Consider the following 19646-nt stretch of genomic DNA (forward strand, 5'->3'; position numbering starts at 1 on the left):
CCTTGTGGGGAATCGAACCCGGGCCATCGGCGTGACGAGTCAACACCCTAACCACTAGCCTACCCAACCTCCCCAATTCCATTGTGAGCTTCAAATATGATTTGTATCCAATTAATACAACATTAATGGGATACAAATCCATGGAAATATGTTTTCTTATTTTCGTTATGTAGCCTACATGGGTGAGATTGTTCTTAATACAATGACATTTATTGTCTTACTTTTGTTCACAAGAGGTTATCACCATGACTACGAGAACAGCCGCCCTCCTCACGTAAACGTGTGGACTGGCATAAACAGTTGGCCGTCCACGTCATACGCTATAGCTTTGAGGATTTTAAACAGATCGGTTTCTAAGATATGAGAGTCGCAGATACATTGAAATGCTCGCCGCCTAGTACCCACCGCGAAGTGTTTATTATTGTTATGGCATAAACAGGCAGCCGTACATTCCTTACGCTGTACAGCTGACAGTCGGAGCATATCAACACACGGTTACCGAAACTCGAGGTAAGTGAGGTCACTCAAATGTTTGTTTGTTTGTTTTTATCAGTGAAATGTTTATGAAGCTTATTTTATAAATAGTCTGCAGTATATAACCTCGTTATAAGCTGCTACCTCATGATGATTTTAACCACAGGTCGCTTACTAGGAAGTGAGATAAGCAGATACGCTGAAACGTTCCCTGCATGGTTTTACCTATCAGGGTTTTAACACTGCGAAACAAAATTGTGTTGTTCCGTGTTTAACATACAGTATCATTTACTCTACAGCTACCTGGCACGCAGTGTTGGCCATGACAGCACTCTACCGGCGTCTGTGTGTTGTTGTTTGCGGTGAGTGCTTTTACATTGTTTGTAAGCAAGGTAACCAGTAAACACTGCACCACATGGAACAATCTATTCATTGCTTGGTTCAGCTTCAGGGAGATCTACTATATATTTTAATACGATAACTGCAATTAACTGAAGGCCATTTAATCCATTCAGGGAAACAGGAGTGAATAAGATACAAGTTATGGTCATGTCGACATTGTTATGTGTTTTTACCACTTTGGCATATTGTGCAACACTCAAATCATATTCGATTGCTGATCTGTCCTTTTGTTTGGTTTGTTTGTTGTTTAACGCCGCACTCAGCAATATTCCAGCTATATGGCGGTGGTCTGTAAATAGTAGAGTCTGGACCAGACAATCCAGTGATCAACATCATGAACATCGATCTACGCAGTTGGGATACGATGACATGTGTCAACCAAGTAAGCGAGCCAGATCACCCGTTACGACAAGCATGGCTTTTTGAAGATTAATTCTAACCCGAATTATCACGGGTGATCAATCCATTCACTATATACCGCGTTCCAGTCGTTTGTCATGAGGCTATTTCTGTTTAATACTGGTACTTTAGTGACACACTTGTGATGATACACAGGCCACTCAGATGTTATAGACCGAGGAGTAGAACAGTGATTCCAGCATTATTTCTGAATAATATTTTTGATACAATTTTAGTTTTCAGAATAGCATTTGTTTCACTGCATTGTACAATAATTATTATGATACAGTACTGGGTGGTTCTGAGTATCAGAATGTACATCTAAGATATAAAACGCATTTAAAAGGTCCCTGTCCCGACGAATAATCCTTACTAACGTATTACCAAATTCTGACCTGTATTGTGGTGACGTGGTGTCCTGTGCACGAAGCTCAGGTCACAAATCGGTCAAGTTAAGCAGGGTCGAGCTCGGGGAATCCTTGGATGTGTGACCGTGTTTGGCAGCTTGACTCCTGAGAGTTTCTAAAAACTGTCCTGATCCACAACGAAGCACATGTTATACATGTGGTCTCACCTTAGACAAGTGAGTTTTATTCAAAATTGCCTCTGTTCACCCAGCAGGAAAATGGGTACCCGGTGGAAAATGTCATGTGACTATAACCTTCTAGCGCCTAACAGGCAGCTTGGGTTATCCAGGGTAATAATGTGCTGTGCTATTGATTGTTAGTGCTATGAGCAAACCTGGTGTGGAGTTTGGCGCTATATAAATGGACACATTACTATAGCATGAATATTCAACAGGTATAATGACAATGATGGACACAATGTTAGGGGATTATAAAACTTGTGAAACATTTCCTAATACATATCAAAGGCTTATAATGTTTAGCCTTAGCACGTGTGGCCTTATCTTTTTCCTGTTGTTTTGTTTCTTTAGTTCTGCTGGCGAAAGTCGCATCTGCAGTGAGAGTAGACGTCGAGTGTAAATGGGAACGAGAAAGTAAACAGCTGTATTCAGTTTTCACGATGGACCTAAATATCAGCACTAAACATTTGATCAGCCTGAGTGCCCACAATGTCACTGTTCTGGATGACAGTGGCATTGTTACAAGTCAGTCTGGCAGTATTACAGACCAAGCTGGAATTCTAAGAGCAAGCCTCGACATTGAATGTAGTGATGCCCAACATATTCGATGCGAATCATTTGGAATGGCTTACGACAAAACATCATTCAATAACCTGACCATCACACCGCACCTGGAATTTAATGGTGAGACACAACTGACCGATTCCACTTAGCACTGAGTTCATGGAAGTTGGCTGGTTTTGTTGTTGTTTACGCCGCACTCAGCAATATTCCAGCTATATGGCGGCGGTCTGTATATAATCGAATCTGGACCAGACAATCCGGTGATGAGCCTCGGTATACGCAATTGGGATACAATGACATGTTTCAACCAAGTCAGCGATGCTGACCACCCGGTCTCGTCTTACGACAGACACAGGTTGCTGACCCGTGGATTTCATGGATGCGAAAACTAGCTAGAAGGATAACCACAATGTGCTTGTCCATGTCTGCCTGTCCAACTGGTAACGTTATTCACCAACGTATCGCTGAAATGACTTACTTGGTCAATAGCTATACTAAGATTTCACAACCATTACGACACTCGAGCTCAAAAGGTGTTTAATCTCGCTTTCAACACACACTGACTCAATGTAACTCGCCAACTATTTTTTCTCCAGATAAGAGGACAGCAATTCATCCTTTTACGCCCCCTTATCAGAGACATGGTTATGGCTGTTTGTGTCGCTTTTATTTATGCTATGTGTATATTTACGTGAAAGAGATCACACGAGATTATGCGAGAAGCGCCCGTCTATGCATTTTTTGAACGATTAGACATGGGTACAATATGTGCAGCCCTTTTCCGGTGTCCCCCCGATGTGATATTGATGGAACATTAAAAGCGGCGTAAAAGTAAACTCACTCACTTATTGTATATCTCTATCTCGATGTAAGAGGCATGTATGAATTAAAATAAGATATTCTTTAATCATCAACACCGGTTTTACGTTAAGATGTAATGTTGCTATGTTTTCACGTTGTAGTTGCTGCAAGAGGCGTTTCAGTCACACAGACGCCTTTAAAGGAGACCTACGGCGTAGGCGACGTCATACTGCTCACGTGTTCTGCGGTGTTTGGGGTTAACAGAACAAGGCTACGATGGATGATCAGTCACTCAAATACACCATCGACAGATACACACGTTCCTGTTCCTGTTGACAGTCCTCAAGCAAATAGTTTGACACTTGCAGACTGCTCCTTCCATGTTGTCAGCAAATATGTACACGTGCCCACTGAACATGGGGACATAACTCTAACATGTTTTGCTGAAAATACATCTGAGTCCACTTCTCTCACCATCAGAAGTGGCAATGGTTTGTCATTTTTAACATTTATACAATGCCTCAATGTTCTGACCATAACTTTGTTAATTTACAATTTTGTGTTTGTTTGTTGTTTAACGCCACACTCAGCAATATTCCAGCTATATGACTGCAGTCTGTAATAATCGAATCTGGACCAGACAGTGATCAACTTCATGAGCATCCACTTGCATGACATGTGTCTGGACAGGACAATCCAGTGATCAACAGCATGAGCATCGATCTACGCAAATGGGATACCATGACATGTGTCATCCAAGTCAACGACCCTGACCACCCCATCCCGTTAGTCGCCTGTTAGGACAAGCATGGGTTGCTGAAGACCAATTCTACTTACCCATTTGTGACCAGATGTCACTGATGTTCAGTTATCCATTCATACCAAGTTTCACGGCTCTTTTGCTTCGTCGGATAATCGACATTGGTTATTATCAAGCGTTGACGATTTATATATATATTTGAATATGTACATTCATGTATCCTTCGGATGTCATAAGCTTTAGTTTCATGGCACCGAAATATATTAGATATGTTATGATCGTGCGTACTGACATCATGTTCCTAATGTTTCAATGTGTCAGTTATCAAAATCTACCTGTATCTACATGTATAAATAAGTAAGTATGCACTGTTACATTTCTATTTCCAGATAATCACAGCACCCATCTGTTTCTCTCGAGTATGCTTGTGTACACGCATTTCATCATCTTACCATGCATATTTGCTCTGTTTGGTGACAAAGTAACTTTCCGAGAACCAGGTAGGAATATATGAAGAAACGTACCTGTTCTTGAATATCACAACTTCGCGCAGAGAATTGAAATGTGTTGTCAAGGTTCTTCATCTTGAGTCAGTCTCCAGATATAATTTTGTATGATGATTATCTTTAGGTATTAGTCATGATTATTTTGTGTTTTGCAGGGAAAGTGTGTATGCGCAGATTTCGGACTGCTATCTCATTTCTTGTTGGCCTCACATTCTTCATATGGTGGATGATTGTACTCCGAGACCATCATCTCAGATCATTAGGTTAGTGATTCTGATTTGTCTGGCAACCATAATTTCCAAACAAAATATTCTTGTTATCAAAATTGTTTTAATTGATGTGTTTTTTTCTTAACATGTGTTTTCCTTTACGCAGGTTATTTCATGTGTGCTGTGATAGAATTTATCTTCATATTGGGCTACACCCTAACGAGGTTCTCTGCAAACTTGTCGAAGCGCTTCGAGAAAAAATGTAAGATTTCTACAGTTAACAATGGCCTTGTATATGAAACGTGGTACTGTTTCCAAAACCTATCAACTACACGCTGAACGAAATTCTCCCAAGGCATTTAGAAGTTGGTGAAGTGATACAAAACAAATGTTATGGATAAAAACTTCATCTTTATTTGTTTCTCACGACGTTTCTGGGCTAGTTCTTGTCCCTTCTTCAATATCCACTTGGAGAACCATGACAGCACATTTCAATATCCACCTGAAGAAAGGGCAAGGACTAGCCCAGAAACGTCGTGAGATCCACCCGAAGAAAGGGCAAGGACTAGCCCAGAAATGTTGTGAGATCCACCTGAAGAAAGGGAAAGGACTAGCCCAGAAACGTCGTGAGAAACAAATAAAGAATAACGTTGTTATAAATAACATTTGTCTTGTAATACACGCTGAACCTTTACCCGAACTTGAGTGAGTAGGGGTTTACACCGCGTTTAGCAATATCCCAGCAATATCACGTTGGGGACACCAGAAATGGGCTTCACACATTGTACCCATGTAGGGAATCGGACCCGGAGCTTCAGCGTGACGAGCGGACGCTTTTACCATTAGTTTACGTCACCGCCCCTTTGCGAATTATAACTATAACATCTTTAGTCGCGTTATCGTTTTGAGTGAAAATAGCCTCCAACTCACTGTGTAAGACAAATTCGTTGATTTATATTGCCAATATTGATGGATTATACTCACGGAGTTGGAGGAGGGGGAGTGTCACGGTGCAGAGATTTATATTAGATCCAATTTAGATGATTTCAATATTCTTTAGTACATAGAATCTTGGCAACAAACCTACTTTTGTTTGAGATGGGATATGTAGAGAGTAAGTTATGTTCATTTTGTACATATTTACCAGAAAGCGGAATTCATCTCTTTTACGACTGTCCAAATTCTATAAGCATATGGAATCAACTTTTCACTTGGATAAGAACAAGAACAGATATCATTGAACACTGAATATCGATAAAAAGTAGATCATATTTGGATTTTCTGAAAAAAGAACGAAGTCCCTAATCTCCTGATAACAGTTGTCAAATTTACTCTTTTTAAAATACGCATATATACATGTACGCCAGCTTTCGATATGATCAGAAAGGAAATAAGTAAAGTTTACAATGTCGAGAAAAAACATGCAATGTCTTCTTGTATTTTTACCAAATTTACGGGTCCGATTGCCATAAATTGTTTGATTGATATTAACTTAGACCCTGCTTATTTTCTTACAATGGAATCCGTTGTAATATGCTTGTCAATGTGGGATATGCCAAGATCTGTAAACAAATGCATGATTTTATATTTTGCTGTTATTTGATGTCATGATTTTGTACCTAAAAATGGATGATAAAAATAAAGACCCGTGCACATTTGCTGACTCATACATTTGATGTGTACAGATCAGAGATATTTGCACAACTTGAGAGTAGCCACTTCCTATGGAGCCACCATGACGCCGACTATATGCTGGATCATGATAAAGTGTTATGGAGGCACCAGCATCATAGGACTTGGTAGGTGCAGATGTCTTCGCTTCATCTGTTTACAGATTGCTTAATGGAAACATTGCTTTAATTTTGCTGTAGATTCTTCTTCTAAAATTCCGGCCAAACAATTAACATTGCTTCATTCTCTTTGTTTGTTTGTTGTTTAATGCCGCACTCAGCAATACACAAGCCATATGGCGGCTGCATGTAAGTTATCGAGTCTGGACCACACAATCCAGTGATGAACATCCTGAGCATTGATCTATACAATTGGGATACGATGACATGTTACAACCAAGTCAGCGATCCTGGCCACCCGACCCCGTTAGTGGCCTCCCATCAGTATTTCTGATCAAACCTAATAATCAGATCCTCAAAATACATAATGCTAATGGAAGCTGTTGAGCCGTATATATTGCTATTACATTGTCTCCATTAAATACAATTTCAGAGATCTTTTTCTGGATGGTGACGATCGGATGTTTTACCGGATTTGTTTGCGTCTCAAAGAGTCGAGAGGGAAAGTATTGGGAGATAAAATATTACTGACGTGCATGAAGTTGAAATTTGATAAAGTGATGTGGCTGTGAATGGCATGTGAATGCATGGACAAAGTCAGATTATTACTGAATATAGTCACAGAAGGATGTCTTCTCTCTAACTGTATTTAAGGTACCTTGTCGTCAATAAAGTGTAAAGTACCTGAAAACGTTGACTTGCCTGTAGTACAATTAGCTATTTTGCAATGGCCATGAAGTTGATAGAGAACTACCAAAGAAGGGATTTGCATTAATGTTTATTTACATATTCACACACACACACGCGCGCGCGCACACACACACACATATGCATCGGGAGACTTCTAGTATGTAATAGTTGGTCTTTTTATGTGAACTCCACACCGATGTATGCAATGAGTGGTTCTTGCTAGGTGGATTCATGTCCTCAACATGGATATTCATTTGGTAGTTTTACCTAGTTCAAATTGAAAATATGCTTATGGCTTGTTTGAAAGTGATGACATGAGAAGTCAAATAATAATAGTCACAGCAATGACTTTTAGTCCATTGGATAAATTGAAAATGAATCCGTTACACGATATTTAGCTTCCTGACAAGGATCTATCCATGAACCTCGTTCGAACAGTTAATAATGACATTTTTCGTACAGAGTGCCTTATGTTATCGCGGGAATCTATTAATTTCTATTAAATTCTCTTATCCCATGTCTTCCATTCTCTCTTGTTGGAAACAGAGACGAAGGCGATGAGCGATCCGACGGTGAAAATCAACTAGACAATTTCTGCAACTACATAACATGTTTCTGTTTATGCATGAAGAAGGTGAACTTAAATCTTCGTTACTGTAGTGTTACTATTATTAAAGTTACATTTAATATATTACTACAATTATCGAATATAATTTGACCTTTGTACACGTTTATGATATTGTACGTGTATAATACCTTGTGTAGAGACCTCCAGTTGCATCTCAGTTCTCATGATCATCCAACAAATACCTGGAGTTGTAACTGCCCCACAAGACAATGTCACTCGAGAGTTGTAGAGAAGTCTTTCATCTGCTGGGATAAATAGGCGAAACATATGATCATCCACTAAAGGGGCGGTGGGGTAGCCTAGTGGTTAAAGCGTTTGCTCGTCACGCCAAAGACCTGGGTTCGTTTTCCCAAAAGACACAATGTGTGAAGCCCATTTCTGGTGTCGCCGGCCGTGATATTGCTTGAATATTGATAAAGCGCGTTAAAACCAAACACGCTCACTCACTCATCCACTAAAATGAAACACGAAGGGTGCTTTGTTCGCCTTACAATTTGTAATAGCTAGGCAATACAACGTAAACCCTATACTATTGATCATCTATTCCGTTATCATTCATCCTATCTTGAGAGCGGTATATAAAAAAAGAAATTTTTTCTGCATCATGAGGTCATATTTTACACTTGACACCTTGTTAAAGAACACGTGGATGTTAATACTGTTAATATCAAATAAACCTGCAGATACGATGCAGCTGTTTCTTTAGATTCTCTAAACAATGTGGTTATTACGCGTCATACGATCCTGGAATCATGATCATTTGATAGTCTAGTATAGTCATTATCGCAACGTCACTAGTCAATCTTATAGAATCATGTTGAGACCACCACAGATTGTTTATTTAGATACAAGATCTAATTGTCATAACAAACCTCTCCGACGAAAAAAAGTTACCCTGAATTAGTAATGAATACGATAGAAACCGTCTGCGGGTCGAATAACCCCGGACACGGGTTTTACTCGTCATGACTGCTACCTACCGTCTTTCTCGAAGCCTTCTGGCAGCAGTCGGACACCAGCATAAAGAATGAAGAATACCGCTTCCATAACGAAAAAACACAGGAACCCTGGAAAACCATGGATTGATGTTTTAACAGTACGTCAATCTGTATACGATATATCGATTACTGAAAGTATCGAATATGCAATGCCCTTTAGAAAATGGTCAAATGTAACATGGTCAATTTAGGGTTAGAATTTCTGTAAAGCACAGATTGTAGTACTTTTTTTGTATGGTATATTCATAGTTTGAAGGAATGGCAGCCATGCAGATTTAGACTTGTCAGAGGGGTACACAAAGTACTTGACTTCGACTACTAATTATCAGACTTCCATTTTTGTGACAGCTGTGAAAATGTGGGTAAGATCGCTGACCTTGTGTGAGGGTGATTAGGTAGCTCTGTCTGAGAGTGTGGGTTCGAATACTCAACTAAATGTATTAGCACTTATGTACTAGTGCTATACTGATGGTGAGTTAGTGAGTGAGTATAGCTTTACGCGCCACTCGGCAATATTTTATGATAATATGTATATGACGGCGGTCTGTAAATAATCGAGTCTTGACCAGACAATAAAGTGATGAACAGCATGAGCATCGATCTACGCAATTGGGAACTGATGACGTGTGTCAAATATGTCAGCGAGCCTGACCACCCGATCCCGTTAGTCGCCTCTTACGACAGCCATGGGCTACTGAAGATCAATTCTAACGCGGATCTTCACTGGTCACTGTACTGAGAAAGTGTAAACCGAACTATAACATATGTTACACGTATCCACTCGCCAAATTGTCTCAATAGAACAGAAATCCAACATAGCACATATATACTTAGCAGCGTGAAAATTAGCAATAAAAACGTCAGTACGAATTCAAAATTAGATAGGCACTGTAATCAAATCATTACATAAATGGACATAATAAGCGGATCAAAGCCTTTTTGTGTACAATATCCTGACACATCAGTGAATAACTCAGCACAATTCCAAGACATTACGTTGGCAGACCATTCAGACTCTTGACTTCAGTATCTAGTGTGACCACCAAAGCGGCAATAACTGCAGAACAGCGTCTATGCATGGAGTGCACCAATCGATTGATGAAGGCCATTGGCACCTGGAATCACACTCTGAGATAGGCCTGGCGCAATAAATCGGCTGTGTTCGGCCTTGGTATGACATTATTCAGTCTCTTCTGAATTTCATCCCAAAGATGTTCAATTGGGTTTAAATAAGGACTAAGGGCTGGCCACCGCATAATGTTGACACCGTTCTGCTGTAGGAAGTCCCGTGTAGCTCGGGCAGTATTGGCCCGGGCGTTATCATGCTGGAAAATGATGTTCCGGCGAAATTTGGTATGACGTGGGGTCTGACAGCTTGGTCGATGTAGCGCACCGCTGTGATGCCGCCTCCTCTCCCTGGACCAAGGTTCTGGAACACCACAGGACCCACTCTCTGGTTCAGATTTATTCCACCCCATACCATGATGCTTGCACCTCCCCATGAGTCTCTTTCCATAACACATTGGTCTGAGTAACGCTGGCCACGTCGTCGCCATATTCTTGTTCTGCCATCTGCAGTTGGTACGCAGTACCGAATCTCATCTGTGAACAGAACAGTTCTCCATTGCCTGTATCACCAGTTTTGGTGTTGTAGGGCAAACTGTTCACGCCGATGACGAGGTGAGGATAGGTCAACGGTCAGGTCTACGGCAATGGAGGTTCCCGCTGTTAAGACGTCGGAGTACTGTATCAATACCGATTGGTCTTCCGTGTGTTCCCACTGTCTGGCGTGCTGTTTCGGATGCCTGCACGAAGGGATTCTGTACATGCTGTCGCACAACATGGCGGTCTTGTCGTCTTGTGGTCACCTTGGTCTGCCAGTAAGGGGGCGATCATTTGTGGTGTTGGTGGCCCGGAAACGTTGCTGCAGCCTGTAGATGGTCCGAATGCGGACCTGGAAGTGATTGGCAACGGCTTGTGCAGTGTGGCCAGCTTCAAGTCTTCCAAGCGCCTGGTTCCTCTCAGCTGTAATGAGTTGCGGCATCCTGCTGACGTTGTAATGTGAATGTTTCAACCAGGTTTGGGGGTGCATTTTATAGGGCTGGTCCTTGTGAACAGCAAGTGCAGCATGAGTTGCATGAAAAACATGGAGACCACCGTACCATCGCCGAGATCAGGTTGCGGTTTGGGGAAGGAATGTCATTGCTCAGGTAAGTTGGAGATGTTGTCAAAAATATACAATCAACACATTAAATGAGTTGACAGTTATCCGTTTCTGCAAAGGAAAATTCCAAACTGACGTACCTTTTGCTGCTTAGTATATATTATGTTAGTGTTGCCTTAGGTTACAAGTGTACACATATCAACGCCATCTTGTAATTGTTATTCTATTGTGTGTATGATATAAAGTACGACTTCTATTTTTTAAAGTTTACTTTAACATGTAATTACCTGGGGTGTGAGCATCAGGAATCACAATGCCCCACCATACAACAAAGATCAATCCTGTAAACAATGAAATGAAGGCTCTGCGCGTTCTGCTCCTCGTTGTTTCTGAAATATTAGGGAATAGGAAAATGAGTTATATGAAACCTTGAACTCAAAACTATACACGGGATGGAACGTTCAAAATGAAACTATACACCCATGTGTGATGGTGGCCGAAATTATTTTGTTTGTTTAATTGACGCTACACTCAGCAGTATCGTTACACAATCGAGCAGACAATCCAGTGATCAACAGCATGAGCATCGATCTACGCAATTGGGATATGATAAGATATGTCAACTTAGTCAGCGAGTCTGACCACCTGATCCCGCTTGTCACCTCTTACGACAAGTGGCGTTCGCACGTCACGCTGAAGACCCGGGTTCGATTCCCCACATGGGCAAAATGTGTGAAGCTCATTTCTGGAGTCCCCCGCCGTGATATCGCTGGAATATTGCTAAAAGCGGCGTAAACTAAACTCAATCAGTCAGTCTTACGACAAGCAATGGTTACTGAAGATCAATTCTAACCCGGATCTTCACGGCGGAAACTGATCAAAACAAAAAACTGATATTCGATGGTACATTTGTGAATATGAGGCACTGTCGGCAACAACTGATACAAATACAACTTCAATCCTGTCCTTAAGGCAGGGTGTGACAAAGAAAAAATATGTCTTACTCGGATCTCGGAAACTTTGAGGAATGACGTTTCTTGTCAGAAGGAAATCACGGAAAGGCGGCAGGAAGATAAAATGAGGGTACACCAAGATCCCCGTCGAGAAGAACAGATGGCTACTTAGAGTATATTCAGGTCCTGTCAATTAAAGTGTTTAATTAAAATATATATGCATACGCGTATGCATCGGTTTCACGGAAACATATTGGGATAAGATCAGCAATTATCTCACTCAACAATACATTATCAGTAATAGAAAGGTCATCAAGCAGAATTAGAACGATTATCAAAACTATTCTGGTCATCAAAATCTGTGTTCTTTCGAAACAATTAATGATACGTCCATTTCACATCAATATACTTTTACAAATAGACGGCTCGAAAAGAATATGGTTGACGTGTCAAATGATATCAAAATAAACCCAACCTTATCTTGCCCAGGGAAGAGGCTGGGTGTTGGAGTAGTGTCAGCTGTGTTCACTAGGCATACCAGAAACCTATGAGTCGTGAGTTCGAATCTCGGTTAACGCCTTTTATGTCGTATAAGACCATGCTTGATACGCACATGAATATTTATTGAAGGGTGGTGCTGCTCCATCGTGTATCCCTTGCGATGGAGGTATCATGGTCAAGTATGTCCTATCACCTGCTTGAGTGTATTGTTTTTCCTATTACTGTTCAAAGTTGTTAGGCTCAAATCACTTATTTAGTCACATCTAAAATCGTATTTTGCCCGTTAGGTTATTGATGCCAGGCTTGATATAGGTCCCAGTTTGTCCTGAAAGTTTATTAAATAACCATTGAAACTCTCGTGAAACCGGGTGAAAAAATGCACCCCACCCCCTTTCTCAAAAGTGTGACACACCCCACCCCCACCCCTCTCTCAAAAGTGTGACCCCCTTCTCCCAAAATGTGTATCCCCGTGGCATGTACAAGTGGTGTACAAGATGTATAATGGAAATGGGGTCTATCTTTTATTGGTTTGGACAACAAAAACACTGTGGAGGTATTGGTTTTAGTAACGCAATACATGTTAAGAGTCATACCTAGGTTAGTTTCTCCCACTTCCTGTAACCCAAACATACACTTGAACTGCGTGTGCCCTTTGCCTGCGTCCAGTCTCAGTTCACTAGAAACGTGCACATGACAACCAGATCTATCTCTCCTGGTGACAGTATAGGAACGAGGATCAGCTTTCCAGAACTTCTTGTCAGACGAACCAAATAGCCACCACATCTCTGTTGCTTTAGACCCAGCCAGCGCATGTCAGTACTGAGACGTATGTACTATCATTGGACAGAACTGTTCTGCTGGTAATAGATATATTGTCCACGCCGACTGAAATGAATAAGTGTTTGTTTGTCGTTAAACGCATTAACCCATTAATTTTCCAGTTATAAGACTGTAGTTCGTAAATAGTTGAGACTGGACCAGCCACTCCAGTGACTTATATCAAACGCATTGATCAACCCATTTGGGATAAACTGTTTGAGAGGCCTTCTAGAAGTTGTAAGTAATAGGAATGACAAGTCTTTATGGATGATCAACTCTTTTTATTGTACAATAACGACGTTTCGGCATAGATACCTATTCATGCGAAGTATCTCTACCGAACCGTCGCTATGGTACGATAAAGAAGTTGATCATCCACAAAGACTTGTCATTCCTACCACTTGGGATATGGCAACATGCATTAAACAAGTCGGTGAGACTGTCCACCCTTTTCAGACAAGCACAGGTTGCTGAAGATCAATTCAAGCACGAATATTCAGGGGGTAAATTGGACAAGTGGATTACAAGGTCCTTCTTACGAATCCTGTGTTTGCTGTCAATATTGTTGGTCATGGAGTTTTGTCGTGTCAATTTACTGAATTATTTAAATACTGTTTACGAGTGAAGATGGCATGGCATATGTCTTACCATCAAATTCAATCATCGGTTGGAATCGTTTAGTCTTGTAAGCAGAATCTGAGTAGCCATACAAAACACAAATATGGTACTTGCGAGTTCACATTCTATGTTAGCTGTCCCTCTTATATACACGTCTGTGTCTGTAAGTTGCCCGCTGATGTTGCTCAAGATGTATTTGTCGTTGGGAACAAATACCGGGTCTTTTTTGTTTTCCAGATGGGCAACTGTTACATTGGATACTTCGATAGAAATGTGGAAAATCTGAAATAGTCAGATGCTTGACAGTCCACGGTGGTCTGTACGGGCACCCCTACTGTAATCTGACATGTGCAAACTGAAATTGAAGTACCATTCATCAAAACACCAGGCCATACAGTATTATCCATGTGTGGTCCTGTGCGGAGAGCTCAGAACACAGATAAGTTGAAGTTAAGCAATGTTGAGCGCGGAGAGCCCTTGGATGGGTGACCGTGTTTGGCAGCTTGACTCCTGAGAGTTTCTAGGCATTCAGTCCTGCACCACAAAGAAGCACATGTGAATCATGTGGTCTCACCTTATGCAAGTGAGTTTCTTCAAACTTGCCTCTGTTCACCCAGCAGAAAATGGGTACCCGGTGGATATGTCATCTGACTATTAACCTTCTAGCTCCTCACAGGCAACTTGGGTTATCCGGGGTAATATTAATTGATTGTGATTGTGTAATACATTTTTGAGCATGCGCCTTGTACATGGAAATGCGCATCATAGATTTTTATATGTTATAGTAGCAAGGTCATTGCATTGGCACGTCAAGGACGCAATTATCTAGTGATATATTGCTATACTTACATATTGCACACAAGGCTGTCAAACCAGTAGACCCACTTGTGATTGTCATGCTGTCTGAAGCATAGAACATTCGTATATGTGAAACAGTTACTGTATGTGGACATTATCATGGCAGCAGTATCTATTATATACGTCAATCATCTGAGTCATTTAACACATAAATATGTACATTTCTATACAATGCCATCATATTCCTATTGCGTTGATCGATGCTCATGATGCTGATCACTGGATTGTCTGGTCCAGACGCGATTACCTACATACCGCCGCGATATAGCTGGGACATTACTGAGTGCGGCGTTAAACAACAACCGAACACACCTCTTACACAAGCATGCTACACATACACAAGGAAGACATAATAACTATAGAAACTTCATAAATACAAACTTACAGTCATTCCAAGCATAATCAGACGCAGTATCGATACTGTATATCAATGACTTTGAAGGTGACCTCAGTAAATGGGGACAGATCGATTGTACCCAGGTGGCCTAATGTTTTAGGCGTTGCGCTGAATGAAGTATACATATATCAGACAGGTCACGCACGGGGGCGTTACAGTACGTACCTCATAGATTATTCATTTTCTTATCTTATGTATAAGCTTGTATGTCTCAACTACATGTCATGATGACCCAGTCAAATAGACATTTGCGGACAATGCACAAGCGCCCACGCGTGTATGTACACACTCATCTTCAGGCATGAAACGCACCTACTCTCACATAAACATTAGTTATATATGTCACCTCCGTGACACACTGTTTCGGTGTCAAAATGTTGAGAACTGTCTGGCATGCGTGATCTTGATCACTGTTCGCGGATTCCGCCTTGGAGGCTGTCAAGGCTCTGAGTGGGATAATAAATCTTCTACATGTTATTTACCAGTCAGTGAAATTCCCAAGGGGCGTCGGCTGTTTCGAAGCATTGTTTGCAAACAATTGCCGATCACCATAACACCGGTAGAGAAGTTCCTGGTACAGTGAGCACACCGTAGCTGAAGACCAATCTATGTCGATGAGACTCTATTTTTGTCCTAAACATGAGCACTAAGAAACAACACTAAACAAGACAAGATAATAATTGCTATCAAATGTATGATAAATAGCCCGAATACGGAAAGTCGTTGGTGTCAATTCCGCCGGATAATATCCCCGTTAATTAATCCCGCTTGGCGGTGACTGGGTGTTTAATCATGTCACGTGACCTAGCGCCATCTGGGCCAAGATTCGTGAAGCGGGACGCTACAGCAAGCACGTGCATGTGTACGGCTAGTGGTCAACACGTTGGTCAATTAGTGGACTGGACGTTGGTCAATTAGTGTCATCGACGGTTTGTTATGTGATGGAATATTTGCAGCAGAAACTGATAGGTCGAAAGGTTCCTGATGAATGTAACGTCAGCACCTGCTGAATATATCGTGGTCACCTGCTGAATATATTGTCGTCACCAGCTGAATATTTCGCCGTCAACTGCTAATATATCCACCCAGAAATATAGTACACTGTTCTTTGGATCTCCCGTATCCATATAACGTCGAAATATCTAAATGACACTTTATATATGCAGACAAATAATCACTTCATTTATTGCTCTTTTCTGTATTCATTGCTATCAAATTATCTTTATAATTTCGTTTATTTTTCGTCAAATTGGATAGCATTTAGGTTTTTTGTTATCAATATTAAGTCAACATTTATGTTATTGTTTATGATATTTAGTCAATGCTTCATTGATATTTCGTTTATACTTAGTGAGTGAGTGAGTGAGGTTAGTTGTACGCCGCACTCAGCAATATCGTTTATACTTAGTGTATATTTAGTTAATTGTTAGGGAATATTTCTTTTATTAGTTAAATTTAATAACTGGGTTCATAAATATCTCATGTCAATGTTTCGAAAGTTGAAGCGTTGGACTTGGTTAAAGGTTCAAGCGTTTGCTGGTCACACCGGAAGCATGGGTTCGAACTCACATGTGTGTACAATGTTCGAAGCCCATTTCTGGTCTTTCTATAAGCGGCACAAAACAGTCTTCATTTATTTGAATAGTAGTTAACTAGAGCGTCTAGAAAGGATTTCCAGAAAGGATCTTGTATAATGGGCATATGTGTTTTTGATCATGTTCATTTACACTAATTTAATAAAGTTTAGTATAATTTTGAAAAAATAAGAAGAAAAGAAAGAAAGATAATAATTGTTATAAGATAATAGTAAAAGGGACATTTATGTGGCGCTGAACTCTAAACAGATGGACATAAGTCTGTCCTTTCAGGACCCTTGAAGGTCCGGGTTAGAATATTGATCTTCAGTAACCCATGCTTGTCGTAAGAGGCGACTAACGGGAACGAGTGGTCAGGCTCGCTGACTTGGTTGACACATGTCATTGGTTCCCAATTGCGCAGATCGATGCTCATGCTGTTGACCACTGGATTGTCTGGTCCAGACTCGATTATTTACAGACCGCCGCCATATAGCTGGATAATTGCTCAGTGCGGCGTAAATCTCCCTCCCTCCCTCACTGTCCTTTCAGAAGGTTACACACCTTTTCTTGCATACGTATATAGTTATGATGTTACAACAGCGACATCGAGGGTGACGACAATATAACTTTGAGCATGTAGCTGGATCTCCGTAGACTTCGGTTACAGCACGTGGATAAATACGTGCAAATGGAAATAATGTTTTAGGATATTTTGGGAAAGAAAGTCTTTGATAAACAGTGGCATCTAATCCACTCAAGCTGGAGATGAGTATTTTACTCATCAATAGGAAATACATGTCGCCTCTACTAGGAAGGCAGAAGCCAGTTATTCTACGAACAATTCTACTACATTCTGGAAAGCTCTCTATTCCATCACTTTGCTAAACGCGAAGCCCCGGTTTAAAATTTGTTTTATGGACAAAATTACTGTCTCGTCTGGTCCAATACACGTATGTTTACAGACTGATGTTATAAAGTTTGAGTATTGCTGAGTGTGGCATTAACCAACAAACAAAGCATTACAGTCTGTAGTTTTAATGATATCATTTTTATCTCAGTGTCTCTTCATGCTTTGGGCAGTAAGGTACCCTAGTGGTTAAAGGGTTCGCTCGTCACTCCTAAGACCCGGGTTCGATTCACCACAAGGGTACAATGTGTTAAGTCCTTTTCTGGTGACCCCGTCGTAATATTGCTGGAATATTGCCAAAAGCGGCGTAAAACTAAACTTGCTCACTCACTCTTCATGATTTAGAAATTATTGTAGTATCACAGAGAGGGGATTCAAACCCACGGTTGCAAGATACATCCAACTCAGGGCAACACATGTCTGGCTGCCTTCCAACAAACTTCACATTGTGCAGTGTTGTAACAGGCTGGGTCATAATGACCTTGATATACTTTATACCAATTACTGGGCCTCCACATATGTACTGTATAGGTTTAAAGGTATCAAGGACGCAATACTTAGGCCCTGTTCATTTGAAAGCGTTGCCACAGTTGCCAATAAAATGCTCACCTCAAGTAACTCTCACACATCACCTATTAGTTATTCGCGTTCCAATCATTATTCGTCAATTGCTTGACTTGCATAATTCATATTCAAGTCGTACGCCAATCTTGTCAATATTTCTTCAGTGGTATGGTATTCCCAACTATTGTTATGACAAAGTAATATCATATATTGATGACAGCACACAATAGTCCTGAAGAGGACTGAGACATCGATCTATACAACTTAACAATAACGCATCTGTTAGGCAAACGTTGCTGGGGCACATCTGCAATCCAGAACCCGCGAAAGCAATAAAGTACGGTGGTCTTAAAGAGACCCAAGAGCAGAAATCTATTAAAACACACGCACACGCACACGCACACGCACACTCACATGCACACGCAATCCCCATCAATCCAATCCAGTTTTCAACAGTGAATTTAAGAAATCAGGTTGGGAATGAATCTCATCAAGATTTTGACATCGAAGATGGATACCCCACTGCAAACAGCCTTTGTTATGTATTGCAAATGCCGAGCGCCAACCATGGTAAGAAAAAAGTACATGTACCTTCTTTTATGGTTTGCTGGAATGGTAGCCACGGGATCGACGACCAACCTTGCGCTCTCCATGCAGAGGCGCAGTCCACGATACCATGTAAGCGGCGTCATATGAGTGGATGAAACACTCACCGGCTCAAACACTGAAACAGTATGTATGTGTATTAATATAGCACCGTATACGACTAACATTTACTCGCATGTGCATGTATAATAATAATTGATTTATAGAGCGCCTATTTCCAAAAGATATTGCTCAATGGCGCTATAAAGAGAAATGATTGCAGACAATGTCTATGGAAAAGAGGGTTTGAAATGTATGGTTACTTTCATGCCCATCATTTGCCCACAAATGCACTCCACATAACACATACGGGCACTGTGAACATGTTTACACTGAAATGCTTCGTGAACAAGAATGTAACTAGGTCAATGAAATTCACTGTGTTTATGTAAACAAAAGACATTGCATATTATCTTGCCTCACACCTAAATGTCGTTTTCTGATTGGCTGTGCGCTCTTTTATTATTTTCAATGTACGCGCTAACAAGCGAGTAATATTTTCTATGTACCCCGCTGGGAATGCTGAACTCATTTGGTACTTTCGTAGTAGTAATTCTTTATCTCGAATAACATTGAATCGCGTATGATGTACGGAAATTACCGATGTTTACCGAATGCAAATCGATGGAAGAGATAACAAACATCGAGGGTACATCAGCCCATGTCCCCCTCGAGACCAGTGAACAACTTATATTGACATGTAGTGAGGGACATATACATACGTTACATATGAGTGAGTGAGTTAGCATGTTTTTTTTCTGATTTTCGTCTCAGGAAACCAATATTTCAATGTCGAAACGTTAGATGGAAAAGTCCGATGCATGTTAAGTAATACC

At 40.8% G+C, this 19646-nt stretch overlaps 2 protein-coding genes across 7 annotated transcripts; one reads left to right on the forward strand and one right to left on the reverse strand.

Annotated features, from left to right (window-relative positions):
• Positions 1 to 393: 393 nt before the first annotated feature.
• Positions 394 to 7183, forward strand: LOC124255882. 2 transcript variants are annotated; one of them, XM_046689825.1, is made up of 9 exons: positions 394 to 510; positions 774 to 836; positions 2213 to 2545; positions 3388 to 3717; positions 4376 to 4486; positions 4648 to 4755; positions 4868 to 4963; positions 6387 to 6500; positions 6925 to 7183. In XM_046689825.1, exons 2-9 carry the CDS (start codon positions 797 to 799, stop codon positions 7020 to 7022), a joined length of 1230 nt encoding a protein of 409 aa, XP_046545781.1. In that variant the 5' UTR covers positions 394 to 510; positions 774 to 796; the 3' UTR covers positions 7023 to 7183. The 2 variants fall into 2 exon arrangements, with proteins under 2 accessions (XP_046545781.1, XP_046545782.1); XM_046689826.1 differs by lacking the exons at positions 394 to 510; positions 4376 to 4486 and having other exon boundaries at positions 586 to 836.
• A 497-nt stretch (positions 7184 to 7680) lies between these two features.
• LOC124255888 lies at positions 7681 to 15798 on the reverse strand. 5 transcript variants are annotated; one of them, XM_046689836.1, is made up of 9 exons: positions 15600 to 15798; positions 14712 to 14765; positions 13893 to 14217; positions 13019 to 13310; positions 11976 to 12110; positions 11259 to 11360; positions 8790 to 8876; positions 7938 to 8051; positions 7681 to 7775 (listed from the first exon to the last, which is right to left on the reverse strand). In XM_046689836.1, the coding sequence occupies exons 4-9, from the start codon at positions 13206 to 13208 to the stop codon at positions 7765 to 7767; spliced, it is 639 nt and encodes a 212-aa protein (XP_046545792.1). In that variant the 5' UTR covers positions 13209 to 13310; positions 13893 to 14217; positions 14712 to 14765; positions 15600 to 15798; the 3' UTR covers positions 7681 to 7764. The 5 variants fall into 5 exon arrangements, with proteins under 5 accessions (XP_046545792.1, XP_046545790.1, XP_046545793.1 ...); XM_046689834.1 differs by lacking the exon at positions 15600 to 15798 and adding an exon at positions 15464 to 15592; XM_046689837.1 differs by lacking the exon at positions 15600 to 15798 and adding an exon at positions 15106 to 15234 and having other exon boundaries at positions 14712 to 14761.
• Between the last annotated feature and the right edge of the window lie 3848 nt (positions 15799 to 19646).

The sequence above is a fragment of the Haliotis rubra genome, unplaced genomic scaffold (genome assembly GCF_003918875.1).
Source record: "Haliotis rubra isolate DU_JTF1 unplaced genomic scaffold, ASM391887v1 Scf610, whole genome shotgun sequence".
NCBI lineage: Eukaryota > Metazoa > Mollusca > Gastropoda > Lepetellida > Haliotidae > Haliotis > Haliotis rubra.

Excerpts from the sequence above, each read along its gene's own strand:
- LOC124255882 (XM_046689825.1), top strand. The coding sequence starts at position 797 with ATGACAGCACTCTACCGGCGTCTGTGTGTTGTTGTTTGCG. Across the intron at positions 837-2,212 it reads TCTGTGTGTTGTTGTTTGCG|TTCTGCTGGCGAAAGTCGCA; the intron begins GTGAGTGCTTTT and ends TTGTTTCTTTAG. Across the intron at positions 4,756-4,867 it reads CCATCATCTCAGATCATTAG|GTTATTTCATGTGTGCTGTG; the intron begins GTTAGTGATTCT and ends TCCTTTACGCAG.
- LOC124255888 (XM_046689836.1), bottom strand. The coding sequence starts at position 13,208 with ATGTGGTGGCTATTTGGTTCGTCTGACAAGAAGTTCTGGAAAGCTGAT. Across the intron at positions 11,361-11,975 it reads TCAAAGTTTCCGAGATCCGA|AAACAACGAGGAGCAGAACG; the intron begins GTAAGACATATT and ends CTAATATTTCAG. Across the intron at positions 8,877-11,258 it reads TCCTGATGCTCACACCCCAG|GGTTCCTGTGTTTTTTCGTT; the intron begins GTAATTACATGT and ends ATGGTTTTCCAG.